The sequence below is a fragment of the Stegodyphus dumicola genome, chromosome 10 (assembly GCF_044657685.1).
Source record: "Stegodyphus dumicola isolate Sdum_Otavi_A_Nest chromosome 10, ASM4465768v1".
Lineage (NCBI taxonomy): Eukaryota > Metazoa > Arthropoda > Arachnida > Araneae > Eresidae > Stegodyphus > Stegodyphus dumicola.
In genome coordinates this window covers 92,108,053-92,122,496 of record NC_140777.1, presented here as the reverse complement: position 1 = coordinate 92,122,496, position 14,444 = coordinate 92,108,053, and the positions used below count along the sequence as shown (strand labels likewise).

The 14,444-nt window shown below is 34.5% G+C and overlaps 1 protein-coding gene across 1 annotated transcript in view; it reads left to right on the top strand.

Annotated features, from left to right (window-relative positions):
• Positions 1-14,444, top strand: part of Ac76E (adenylate cyclase type 2 Ac76E) — a 618,104-nt gene that overhangs the window by 562,183 nt on the left and 41,477 nt on the right. Inside the window, exons 17-19 of the mRNA XM_085825247.1 lie at positions 7,087-7,168; positions 9,041-9,199; positions 12,550-12,696. Of these exons, the coding sequence (XP_085681373.1) occupies positions 7,087-7,168; positions 9,041-9,199; positions 12,550-12,696 (388 nt within the window). The remainder of the gene's footprint in view (positions 1-7,086; positions 7,169-9,040; positions 9,200-12,549; positions 12,697-14,444) is intronic.

Genomic DNA, 14,444 nt, shown 5'->3' with positions numbered 1-14,444 from the left:
ACTTCATGTATTGCTCTAAAATTGGAGATATCTTTACCAACAGAGAGACAGAAGGTGCGTTGAGTAATAAGCGAGAGAAGCAGCAAGATGAGTTGTCTATCGGAGCAGAATTAATTTGAAGACTAAACCTTCATGCCAGACGCGGTCAAAAGCTTTGGCCACGTCTAGCATGAGAACAGCAACATTTAAATTAGCATGATGTGCAGCTCCTGAGAATTCAGTAATCCTGAGTAACTGTTACATAGTGGAAAGTCCTTCTCTAAAACCGAATTGCTCGGGAGGTACGAGGTGAACTGAGACGCTCTTTCTTCGGCCTTAGTTTTTAACCGGCCGCGCGATATCTTTCTAGTAAGTTCTGCTTCTTGAGATTTCTCGCAAAGAAAAAGATAATGTAATTACAATTATAGCTAACATAGTGGTCAATTACATTTATTCAATTTCAATATAAATTAAAGAGATGCCTACTTATTAAATGTTAAATGCACGTGCTCCTGTATTTTTACTTCCCTGACATAGGTTCCTCTCAAAATTTGTCTCGCTCGCGCTGCGTTGCACGGGGAAATACAACAATTTTACTTATAATTCTACTAAAATTAGCTATCTAAATACAAAATTCGTAACAATATAATACAATAAATTATAAAAACAGTACTGTATAGAATAGAATAGGGCAGGAGTTCCCAAAGTGTGCGCCGCGGCGGTCTGGGGCGCCGTGAGGTATGGACAGGGCGCCACGAGGGGTCCCTTGCCTTACATCACGGAGAGATAAGACTTGCGTTGAACGCTCGGCCATATTTTTCATTAATTATACATTCACTAATACATTTCATTAATACGTTTCACTAATTTTTCATTAATTATACGTTCATTAATACGTTTCATTACTTTTTTTTTTTTACATTTCTTGAAATAACAGTTAAGTTTTTCTTAATACTTATATTTCAATTGTTCATCTAATGCCATTTAAATTATATTTTTACCATTTTTATTTCTCCTTTCAATCTAAAGTAATTCTTGCTCTTAATTTAATTTCTGAAAACGCCATTTTATTCTATCACTTAGGTCTTTCAATTAGCAAGTAATTGTTCGTTTTGCATCAGATTTGTATTCAATTATTTTCGCACCTATTACTTCCTTTCACAAGATTACTATATTTGTCTTCTCAAGTAAGCTAAAGATACATCTTGAGACCATTAATTCTAAGTTGGTGGACAAATCACGCGTTTTTTTTAATAAGAAGTTGAAAGATCTACGAAAGCAAAGAAACCTGTTCGGTAAACAAGTGTTAGTTCCAAACAACGCACAGCTAGAGTCTGCGAAGAGCGAACTGCAAAAAACCGTGCAACATCGCAGCAGAGCTTATTCTTAAAATGGTTACCACTATTATGTGGGGGAAATTGTGAGAAAATTCATTTTAACGCTATTAGTCGAAGAATTTAATGCATAGCTCAGGATCTCAGTGTTTAGTCTGTAAGTAATATGTTAATTTATCTAACAGTTAATTTGAGTTAAAGTTACTTTCCTATCCTTTCTTAATTTCAAACTTACAACTTCCGGCGAGAATGTATTTTTAGAATCGCGTTTGAATACAAATGAGGAAAAGTATTTAACTGTGAAGTTCTACTGACTTCGTTAGAGAGAACCAGTAATTCTGACTAGCGCGCGTCCGCCTTTTTTAGGTTACTCTCTCTTAAGCTATTATTACGCTCGACCGTACTTTAGGCCCTTGATAGCTTCACCGTTATTTAGCTTTAAGGGGCCAACTCTGTTAGAATGTTTATAGCTTCGGCTATATTTTTTTTAGTTAAAATTAGTTTAGGTCTTAGTTTCCTAAGTTCAAGCCCGAGTGGAGGCTTTATTGTAAAACTCCAAGAAGGAGTTCTGTGAATTTAATTTGGAATAATAAAGGGCATTTAACCCTTCCCAGTTTTATTTTCTGTCTCAACTCACGCGATTATTCGCTTACTAATTCTTCAACTTTAACTTAAAAGTACACAGGTTAGAATCTTACAAGTTGATAGAGAAAATGAACCGAAATGAATTCGGTTTTCAGTTATATGAGGCTACTGATAGTAACAAAGATGCAAATTATATGTTATGTATGTTTCCTGGTTGGTAATATTGTAGTTGAAGATCTTATGTTCTGTAAGAATATTACCGAAAGCGTAAAGGCTCGACTTGTTCGAAATACTTGACAAGTTTATAATGGAAAATGAGTTAGTTTGGAAATAGTGTGTTGGTGTATGTACTGATTGCTCTAGATTAGTGTTCGATCGCTAAGAAGGACTGCAGACACTTATTTGCAGCAAAACGCCGCGTCCTGTGGGAAATACAGGGAAGCACTTACATTAAATTCGCTCATTCCTCACTTGAATTTGGCACTGTAATGTGTCATAAACGTAGTAAACTACATAAAAATTACTCCGCTGAAAGCAAGTGTTTTAAAAAAGCTGTGCTAGGACATGTAAGTTGAACACACAGCCTTGCTATACTATTTCAGTTCACGATAGCGTTCGCGAGGCAATGTCCTGTCTCATGCGTTTGAGCTGCATCAAGAAATTCACACATTTCTTCAAGAGCAAGGTCATGTGATCGCTAAGTATTTTGCCGAACTAGACATTTTGCTAAAACTAGCATGTTATTGTGACATATCTTAGAAACTAAATGTCTTGAATCTGTCTCTACAGGGCGATGTAAGCACATCTTGTAGAAAAGATTTCAGAGTTTAGAAGAAGCTGCATTTGTGCATAAGAAAGTTGAATGACTTAGGTGCTCAAGGATGCTTTTCTACATTGTACCAATACACAGGTTCTAATAAATTTGTTGTTCTACAGGAATTTCTGTCCCTTTTAATGGAATACCTCTCAAAGCTCACTAACTGGTTCACAAATTACTGTGCGAAAGATAATGTAGAGAAATTTATGTTGATATAAGATTCTTTTCATTTGATGAAGAGAGTTTAATTGAACATTTTTGCAATAACATTTTGAAAACAAAATTTGCTCGCTCAGATTTAATGTAATTTTGGATCTCAGTCAGAATTGAGTATTCAACTTTAAGTTCTAAAGCTCTAAGGATCTTCATTTCCTTTGCGAAATCCTATCTACGCGAAGCGGGAGTTTAATGTGACACTGTATTAAGGACCAAATACCGTTCGAAAAACATTGTGGACCAAGAAATGAGAATAGCTGTATCAAGCCTTCTTCCGCAATTTGAAAATCTGTGTGGTATGAACAAGCTCATCTGTCACAGTGACTTCCTAATCTGCCACAGAAGGCTTCTTTCATTTGTATTTAATTCGTATGTTTTCTTATCAGTTAAAATTATACTTTTCACTAAAATTCGCTTTCATTTCTGTGCCTGATTAACGTTGTAGTAGAAATATTGCAACTGGGGCGCTGTGGAAAAATAACGTAACCACAAGTGCGCCGTGTATTAAAAAAGTTTGGGAACCCCTGGAATAGAAAAAATCGAATGGAATAGAATACAATATAGGATAAAATTTAATATACTATAAAATTAGATATTCAATAGAATATACAACAGTACAGATTATTAAGTAGAATTGAATAGAATAGGAAATTAAATAGAATAGAACTGGATATAGAGTAGAACTGAATATTCAATGGAATATAGAAGAGAATATTGAAATAGAATAGAAAAGGAAATTAGAAAGAATATAAAATTAAACAGAATAGAATAGACTATAGAACAGAATAAAAATTTGAATAGAATAGAATAGAATAGAGTAGAATAATAATAATAACTGTAATGTATAATATTTTATTTATTATATATTATATCATCTTTATTATTAAGTGATCTTGAGGCTACCTCTTTGACATACTTTGACATTTGACATTTGGAGGTCACAGATTTAGACCAATCATATCCGCCTCAGTGGGTGATGCATTTTTGATAAGTGGCGTGCTTTTGTTCGACAGTGACCGTTGCATCACAGCTGCTATCCATAGCATGGACGATCGTTAACAAGTAATGCTTTGGAGTACCACCACACCATCATGCCAGGGGTTATGGCTGTATGCCCTTGTAAAACAAAGTTTGACCCGGACATCTGGTCCCGTCCTCTCCAGACACGAACACGGTGGTCATCTGCTTCAAGAGTGAAGCGGGATTCATCGCTGAACACTATACGATGCCAGTCTGATGGCAGCCATGATGAGCGGCTGCGACTCCACTTCAGATGACTCCGCCATGTCGTGTAGTCAAAGCAAACGTCTTAAAGACCTCTGTGAGCGTAACCCTGCCTCAGACAAGCGCCGTAAGATGGTGGACGGTACCACGGGAGGTATAGACGTGACTGTAGTGCGCTGAATAGTCGACAATGATACCGTTGGGGCACTTCGGGCATGGCGAACAATCATCCTATCTTGCCTCGCATTTTGTGCTCCTTGGCCTTCTAAAATCTTCATTTCGTCGGCAATTTCCTTGTGGCAATCATTGCTGCCAACATCTTTGCACAACAGTGTCTGTACGCCGCAGGTAGTAGCCTATTGCTCGGTATGACCACCCAGCTTCACGTAACTCTAGAATGCGACCACGTTCGAAGTCATTTAGTTGTTTGTAAGGTCTTCGATAACGTCGTAATGGCATCTTTAGTTGCTTCTTTACGGAATTACAATGGCAGCAACAAAAAAAAAGATAAATTTTCCGTCTCTGTTACTAGTTTTATATTTTGCGAGTTACACGCTAGAAATGCGCGCTATGATCGCAATTCCTGTTCATTTGCCTTGAAACCTTAATCATTTGCATGTTCAATCAAGATGATTTTGCATACCACATTTCGTCGCGATCACAAACGTCCTTCTTGGTGCTTCAATTTTTTTTTTTTTTTTTTTCAAAAGAGTGTAGTATGGTTTTTATTGTTACTTCCGGAAAGCCTGAATTGGAAAAGTCGGAAGTGAGACATCACGTTGGCCAACGTGCATTTTGAGTTTGAGATCACTGGTCTAAGGAACCGATATTACATAATATTTTAAGTTATGAAAAATCGTATTTCAAAACCCTCAACAATTTATACTCTAAATTTGTCATAATCCTTAAACGCCTTTATTTCAGCTCCTTCCTCTTCAAGAATGGCTCCCATTAAAACAAATTTCTTGTACGAATAATAAAACGCTTTTCTTTCTTATGATCCTTCTCCAATAATAGCATTTTATTCTGTCTTTATTTTTGAGATTCTGAACTCCAAAAAGCATAAATCTATTAAGTACTCATACGACTCATAACAATCTGATATTAAGCTGACGCAAATAATAAAAGCTGATATGGCAGAAGAAAAAAAGAATGGCTGAGATTGTGTATTTAATTAAATATATTTTCGAAGATTATTCCTAGCATTACTTTTTTTTTTCTCTTCAGCGAAGAACTGAAATGTGATTTGCTATTCTTCCAATAAGCCTCTCGTCGAAAACGCAGTTTCATTTAATGGCTTTTAAAACAACTGCATTAAGCATTTTTACGATTTTTTAAACCAGAATTAAAATATTTCGTGGCTGTGTTATAGCTATCGCAATCAAATATTTCTTAATTAATTCTGAAGGTGTTTGTTTTACTCTCGATCATCGAAATTGTACTCTCGTCTGAAAAAAATTTCATTTTTAATATTATTAGAATAGCATAGAAATGATGTTTAGAAATTTATTTGTTTACTCCTAAAACAAATTTATTAGGGTGTATTCTTACCATCACTTAACTCAATGTAATTAACGGAAATTTCACTTATTTACATTTCCCAATATATAAGTGCGTACCAGCGGCCGAGCAAAACACTGGTAGTTCGGTCCGAGATTTGAATTCCACGAACGGGTTGGTTGCATGCGCGTTTTCGTGTTTTTCCTCAGGTGTAAGAACCAGTTTCTTTTAAAAGTCCGCAACGAAGGCATCCCTTTCCTTAGGCAGATAGCTCTCGAGGGCTTTGCCATAATCAAATAAACCAAACCAAACCGCACATAGGTGTAAGTTTTGGGGAAGAAAAGCGTCCTGTAAAATATCCAGTCGACTTACACGCAAAATATTAAGATATCGTAACCTATTTTAAAATATGATACCCACATCAATGGCAATAATGAAGTTACATTAGGTTATCTAAACATGGCAAAGCACACGAAGACTGCCTGCTTAAGCCGACGGGGGGCCTTCCTAGGGGATTTCCCGGCAGAAACTGTCTTGTATTCGCGTTCATTATACGTGGGAAAAATCACGAAAAACAATCAAGCAACCAACCCGTTCGCTAGCTAAGTCGAATTGCCAATATTCAGTGGTCTTAACCGCTCAGCCGTTGCTGAGATTAATAATTCAATCATTATGAATAATGAAATAATTCTCTGATATTCAGAATAATTCTGTGAAAATGGAGATTTTATTCACAGACTAAATGTAAATAAAATGCAAATATTATAAATAAATTACATAAAATAAATTATAACTTTTTAGTCTTTTTAACAAATTATCAAAATAAATTTGCAATATTCTAACATTATTATAAATAATTTAATTTGTTCTTTATTTAGCATTTATTTTTGTTTTCATAATCATCCAGGTATAATTCCGAAACGTTTCTCTGTTGGAAATGTTTTTGGCTGCCTCCCCCTGAGAAAGACCAAAGATCTTTCAAATATCTGTTTTATTATATGATTTTTATTATATTCTTTTTATTGCGTTATTTTATTGAACTGTTTAGTGTTTGTTCCAATTTTAATATATGTTTCTCCTGTTAGACTATCAACCACCAAAATTTTGATTTAGTCATTCAATTATTATATCTTGATTATTTACTCAATTTTGTACAATATAAGACGCATTTAGCAATTTATAATACAAATTTTCAAATTAAAAAAGTATGACGTTCTGGAATAGTGCCGTTGTAGTCTCAAAATGTTTAATTAAAATAAGCGAAATATTATTTAAATTTAACAGGTTTGCAAATTCTTCAAATATGACGCCTCATCTACCTTAACCTTTTCTACGGAAATCATCACATAAATATGACATGCTATAAATTTCTCGTTAGGTTTTATTAATTGTATAGAATTAACACAATATTTCATGTTTGTGTGTTTGTAGGTTTAACAAGTTGCCTCTTTCCGTGTATGGTATACTATTCCTCATAGTTTTCCTGCTAGTTCTTCTTGTCTTAGACAGGCAGGTAAGTAAATTGTAAAGTTAAGAATTAAGTTAGCACAAAATATCCAGCATTTAAATTATAGTTCGGGTTTTAGACAGGAAGATTGGCTTATAAAAAACGCTTGTTACTTAAAATCTCTCGATAATAATTTAAAATATATTTTAAGGAATTACTTACACAATATATCATGATGTAATTCATAAGCCTACATTAATTAAATCTTGAAACAACGATATTTAAAATATCGTTTCTATTGATTATACTCTGTAACGCATTGACAGCTAAATACGAAATTTTAGATAAGCATTTATTTCAGGTTATTCCGATATGTTGAATTAATTACTAAATAACTTATTTTTAATTTAACAGGAAATTTCAAAATACTGAATCTCCACCGGCTGTCAGCTAGCAAACTACATTTACCGACTGTACTAATGGGGTAAATTTTCCCATATAATCCTAGTCATGTGGCCTGACGTACATACATACAGTGACAAAGCCCCAAACTATTCATTCTATCTTTCGTTTTCCATAAAGTCACACATATAAGTTCACTTTATATATCTAAAACTATAAGCACCGTTTTCTAACTAATACACAATTAAAATGTATTCGCACGCCTAGAAAAATTGCTTAGGAGGGTACATGCGTTCCGCAGACTCGAGCTTTGAGACCATAAAAGTAATTTTAATATTCAAAGAGATAAAGGCTTAAGCTATGTTTCAGTTTAAAAATATGATTAAACGAGGGATACTCTTTTAAATAAGGTCCGGTCCCTTTTGCTAAAAAAACGAATCAAAAATGTTTTCAAAAAGCAGCATTTATTTTCTGAAGTTTCACACAATTCTTCGTTTTCATACATATCTTCCTTCTCGATTTAAGCGCTCATTATTCTGGAATATCCTTAATTGTGCAACTTTGCTGCCGGTTGTTATAGCCAGTTACTCGGAATCGTTTTCATTTTTCTGTTTTTATTTCTCCAAGGCATTTCCTTGAATCTGCACTTAGAGCTCATTGCCACTCAATTAGTACAATGGTTAGTGACGCTGACTGCTATACCCATGAACGAGGTTCAAATCCCTAGGAAAGCATGGATGTGTGTAAGCATGTAATGTCGGTGCGGCAAAATTGCACGGCGAGCCAAAGAGGTTAGTGGTAGGGAAAGAGGGATAAGAGACTTTTGGACTGCTGACCGATGTCTTTTTCCTCAAAATTAAGGCCGAAGCTTAGCTAGATTTAGCAATATCCAGTAACATAACTAGGTGCTGACCTTGCTTTTATTTGCATCTGTTTGCGTTAACTGGATCCCAACTTCCTGCTGTAAATCGTCAATGGTTACAGATGGCTGATCTGAGCACAATCATTCATAGATGTTTTCTCGTGCTTCCTTGAGCAGTCTTATCTATTTTCTCTCTTTAATGTTACTTTTGCATTTTCATCGCAGATTTTACACCCATCTGGCGATGAGTGATCGCATCTTTCATGTTTCTGTCCATTAAGAACCGGACGACAGTCCGCTAGGCGCTTGATGTTTTTAAACACATTAACGTCACTCTACGAAGCCTACAAATCAATGTTGGAAAGTCAATTGCGGTCGAATTCCGTGCAAAAAATACCTAAAGCCTGCAGACGCACTCAATCTCACGCACACGCGAAATTTCAAACGAGATTCAGAAACTGATCTTACTTAAAAGAAGACTTCCTGTTTTAACTGAAAACTTTTAGTGCATCTGTATACCATGTTACTATTATTACGCAAATTTAGTTTCACAATTCTTACTTTAATTAAAGATAATTTTATTTCGTAAAAAGGTAAAATTTTAATACGAAAATATAACAAATGTGGAAACAATTTTACTTAGAATTTAAACTTTTATTCTGGTTCTTTTACAGTCGGAATCGACAGCTCGGGCGGATTTTCTGTGGCAGAACAAGCTGAGGGTGGAGCAAGACGAAGTGGAGACCATGGGCAGTATCAATAAAATCTTGCTCGAGAACATTCTTCCAGCTCACGTTGCTCAGCACTTCTTGTCCAACAACAGACAGACAGAAGTGAGCCCACATTTCCGTCCCGTTTTATAGTCTATTACTTTATAATAAGCTCTATCGGTTCTTTTTTTATGACTCACCGGTCACTGAAAATGGCCTCGTTGTATAAGATCGCTAAAGCGGAGTGAATCAAGAGCGCTTAGCTAAAAGGGAACGAAGAGCTCGATCTCTGCTATCCGCTTTTAAAGCAAAGAGCGAAAAGAATCGAACCAGCACTGGGATCGCGAATCGTGAGCGAGGTCGGTGCAAAGACCGAAAAGAATCGAACGAGCGGTGGCGTCGGAAAAATCGACTCAGTCAAATGCTAACTCACTGACCTAATTTTTTTTTCAAGTGCAGTTTTGAGATTCCCTAAAAATCTCTTTTCTACACAGTACTAACAAAACATTTTTCAGAAAGTTGAAAAATTGATAAAAATTAAACTCATTTTCAACGTGGAAGAATAAGTATTTTTTTCTCCCTTAAAATGAGAATTGAACGCGGAAAAAATATCAGATCCTGTGATTGGCTAAAATCTCCGAATTTCTTTCGTGGGATAATGAAACACATGAGGAGTGGGTAGTTATAACTTTAAAATGCCTAATATAACGTAATAGACTATGAGAACAATTTGCGAATAAGCTGCGTTCAAAAAGTATTGAACATTTATTAATAAAAAAGAAAGGAAGAAATTAATTGAACAAAAACATTTCTCTTATCGAAAGTTCATAATTTGGGTTATTAGAAACGGACGTAGATGAAGCATTATTAAAATAATCAGTATGACTGTAAACACAGACATAGATTTATGCCAACCAGGGCCTAAAATTTCCAGGGTGCCCAAGCCTGTAGTGACCAATGGTCAAAACAAAATAGGTTACTGACATCTTCGTACAAGTTGGCGACTTTTCGCCAAGATCAAGACCATTAAATGAGTATCCCGAGACCTATGATGAGGTCTGCATTCCTTTGTTAGAATACTATGACGCATTGCATTTAATCTTATTTAGTAAAGAATGATAATATGCCTTTCAATTGAATAAAGATATGGAGCTATAAATTTAAATTCTTCTGTGCCGTCATTTCATTGCCAAGCTTCATTCATGTGCCTGACTGCCAAAATATTACATATATATATATATATATTACTGTGCGTGTATATATATGCTTTTGGTGCATCCAATTGCAACCAAAAAGGGAGGTGCACTTCTACATGTTATAGCAGTCCCATATATAAAATTTCAACGTTCTGAGGCTACTAGCTTTTGAGTTATCAGACGGCACGAAAACATCTCTTCTGAATCCATTTTAAATCCATTCCATAATCCGTTTTGGGAAAAAGATTCCTTTATTCTGTCCTTACGTACAGATGTAACACAGAGAAGTCAAATGGATATCTTCGTTGAAATACAATACCCGAAATTTTTCGCGATTACAATATTTCCTTTACTTCGTACATGGAAGTAAAAATGAACAATTTACCGACACGTAACAATAAAAAAACCCCACCGAGCCAGGTAACAGAGCAGGAATATATACGTGTATATATAAATATATATTCGTATACGATTCGCTATGTATTCGTATACGATTGGTGCAGCCGATTGCAACGAAAAAGGGAGGTTCGCAATTACATGTTATAACAGTCCCATATACAAAATTTCAACGTTCTACGGCTACTCGTTCTTGAGTTATGCGAGATATATAAATGCATACATAAGCGAAGAAAAAATCTCTTCTGAATCCATTTTACAGTCCGTTTTGACAAAAACGGTCCTTTATTTCGACCGTACGTACAGGTGACAGGTGACGGAGGACGGGGACGCCTGATGTTTAACAGAGGTAAACAGGCATATGTCCCGCGCCCTCCCCTTTCTAGTGGCAGCAACTCCCAGGAGCCTCATGAGGCCACCTTGGGAGTTTATTGAAGAATTTTACGTAATTGTACATGGCCATACAGAAGCGTCTTAGGAATACATTAGTTTTGATCGATAGGCGGATGATTTGTTACATCTTGGTTTTTAGACACTGTTAGACACTAATTACAGCATATACATACACATACAAGTACATACAATTGCACATATAAAGATACATACAAAACACTTGTAAAACACATATAAAAGCACATATATAACACATATAAAACATGTAAGCACATTATATAAAAATAGAAATTAGATACTAGTTTGCACACACTTATACAAGTAAAACACATACTTATAATGAAACATATTTAAGCTAATATATAGTATACACTTACACTAAAGACACATTTAGATCATTTAGACACATTTAGATCACATATCACATGTAAAATGCGCAAATAAACATACATAAAGCATGCAGGCACACTGTAGAATATTAAATTTTGTTATTAGATGATATAGTAATTACAGATGAAACTTTACTCTGGAGAATACATTATGCAATACGTTATATCAGGTACACAATACTTATTTAATTTGAATAGATATGCAGCGCTTTTTATATACATAATGCTTACAGGATTGATACACAATGTAAAAACAGATACACTATGCTTGTAAAGCATTAGATATTAGAATTTATACTGCGCACAATTGTACAAACGAAATAAGACACTATACTACTATATACAACACAGTTATGGTGTACAATTATGCAAACAAAATTATACTAACGTATTAAAACGCAGAATAAAACACTATACTATGGTATATAGCACAATTGTGCACAATTATATAAACACAATTATACTTACACATTAAAAAAAAATCTATACTATTGTATACACACAATTATAGTACGCAGAAGGAACTAATGAATTGCACAACTAGATGATATAGCAATCCCATATGCGAAATTTCATTCCTCTATGGCTAATCGTCTTGAGTTATGCAAGATACACGCTTTCAGACGTCAGAAATCTATTTTACAATCCGTTTTGAAAACAAGTTGTCCTTAATTCTGTTCGTGCGTACAGACATCACACAAAATTGTTGTCAAAACCTTCATTCGAGAATGGTCAGAGTAGATATTTCCGTTGAAATGTTACTCCTGAAATTTTTTGCGATTACTGTACTCTCTTTACTTCATAAAGGAAAGTAAAAAACAAGCAAAATAATAATGTAATTTTAACGTTGAAATTAATGTTTTTCTTCAAGAATACTCGTAAAGGCTTAATTTATTTCCCTTCATGCCGTTTGGACATATTTTACAGTTATTTGCTTGTATACAAGGAAGGGCGACAAGCTGAGGGACTGTCTTGGGCGGCAAAAGCTCTAGCTACAGGCAACGATTATATTCAAGTGAATGTTTGGTACTTGGATCTTCGTTTTGTATAGCTGGGAAGCACAATAAAATGTCAATATAGCACAATTTCTTCATTTCAGGAACTATACCACGAGAGGTATCGTAATGTCGCAGTCATGTTTGCCTCCATTCCGAACTACAAAGAATTCTACGATGAGACAGACATTAATAAACAAGGACTTGAATGTTTGAGGTTGCTCAACGAGATCATCTGCGACTTCGACAAGGTATGTTGACAGACATTTCCTATGTTATTGCATTTAATACTTCTGAAACTAAAATTTCGAAATAATTTCCTTATTAAAAGTTAAATAATACTATATTTCCTCGCACATTTTCCCCTCGTGTATTGCGCCCTTCAACTTTTTCGCTCCAGGCCCTGAAAATGTAAAAAGTATTCTCGTAATTTTCCCCTTCTTCAATGATTTCAGAGAGCGAGTTATTCTAAATTTTAAAATGAATTCGTCCGCTGACTTTTCCCCTCTTTTTAACAAAAACTAACTCTCGCAAATTACCTGCGAAAGTCACGCCTAACCTTTCGCTTCCGACGCTTGAACTTTATGCCAGCCTAAAGAGGTTATATCTAACGACGCTTTACCATAGGCGGGACGATTACGATAGCGGAATGCGATTCCGCTAGCATTGGTTTAAACGGTAGGATTCCAACAAAAACCAGCACCATTATAAGCAATGTTCCGTCTAACCAAGGAAGCGATGTCTTGGCTACTCGGAAAATTTTGAAACTTTGCCGAAAATGTTTCATTTGCAGCTGTGTTCCATGTACAGATACAATCAAACGAAAGTTCTGCTTCTGAAGGATTTCCTACATGGCGATGACTGTAATTTGATGTCGTGGACGATAGAAATGGAATCCGATTTTATCGAAGAAATATGAAAAAAAAAACTATATTTATGTGTTTACATTATAACGGTCCAAGTTACTTTTAAAATGTGCATATTCTGATTAAATTTATGATCGTGGAAGTTTCAGAGAAGACAGTATTTTATAACATTCTTGTACGTTAGATGGTTCGTTTAGAAATCTTTCGTCGGCAAAAGTTCTCCAAGTTTGTTATATTTCGTACTGACCCATAGCATACTGTGCAGAAATATTACCATTGTTATATAAGAGATTTTCTTTAATAAATTTTAGGTTAATTGTTTTGAAATTTGTTTATTTCTATGCACGACTTTACTTTTCTATTTATTTATCATTTGAACTGTTTATTGCATAATCACCATATCGTAAACAACATCAGAGTTGCATAAAGAAGGAAAGCTTATGTAATACTCATTAAATTATGCTACTGCTTTACCTGATTAATTAATAACTTTTTAGGTCATAAAATACATCAGAAACTATATTTTTCTTGTAAATGCTACATACTAATGCATTTATTTCAAATTATGGATTTATTATTATGCATGATGCAAAACATTTGTATACATCATTAATATAGATCTTATTCATTATATTAATACTAATAAACATACATCAACAACTTCTAAACCATCGCATCTCTCTTTCTCTCTCTTTATGTATTTGTAAATATGCGACTTATTAGATGTGTATTTATATGAACATAAAAAGAAAATAGCTAGAAAGTTTATTTGAAATCACTTCTAATTCATATAATGATCATGTAATTGAGAGCAATTGTATTCATCAGTTCTTTTCATAATATTTTGGTTATGGAATTTGTAGTTGAAAAATAATTGATGAGCACAAGAAATGTACATTTTTGTTTTGAGGATAATATATAATTTTACCATACGTCTGATTTACACAGTATGAATATAACTTATGAATGACGATGAGGATCTAAACATCAGCCATATGGATTTTTTATTTTTGTCATGAAAGTTCTTTTTTATGCTTTTTTAATTATTATTCATGGACAAAACAGTATTTATAAGCTGTGAAGTTAACCAAGAAAAGGTTTTTGTCAATTCACAAATTCGGCAGTGAGCCGAA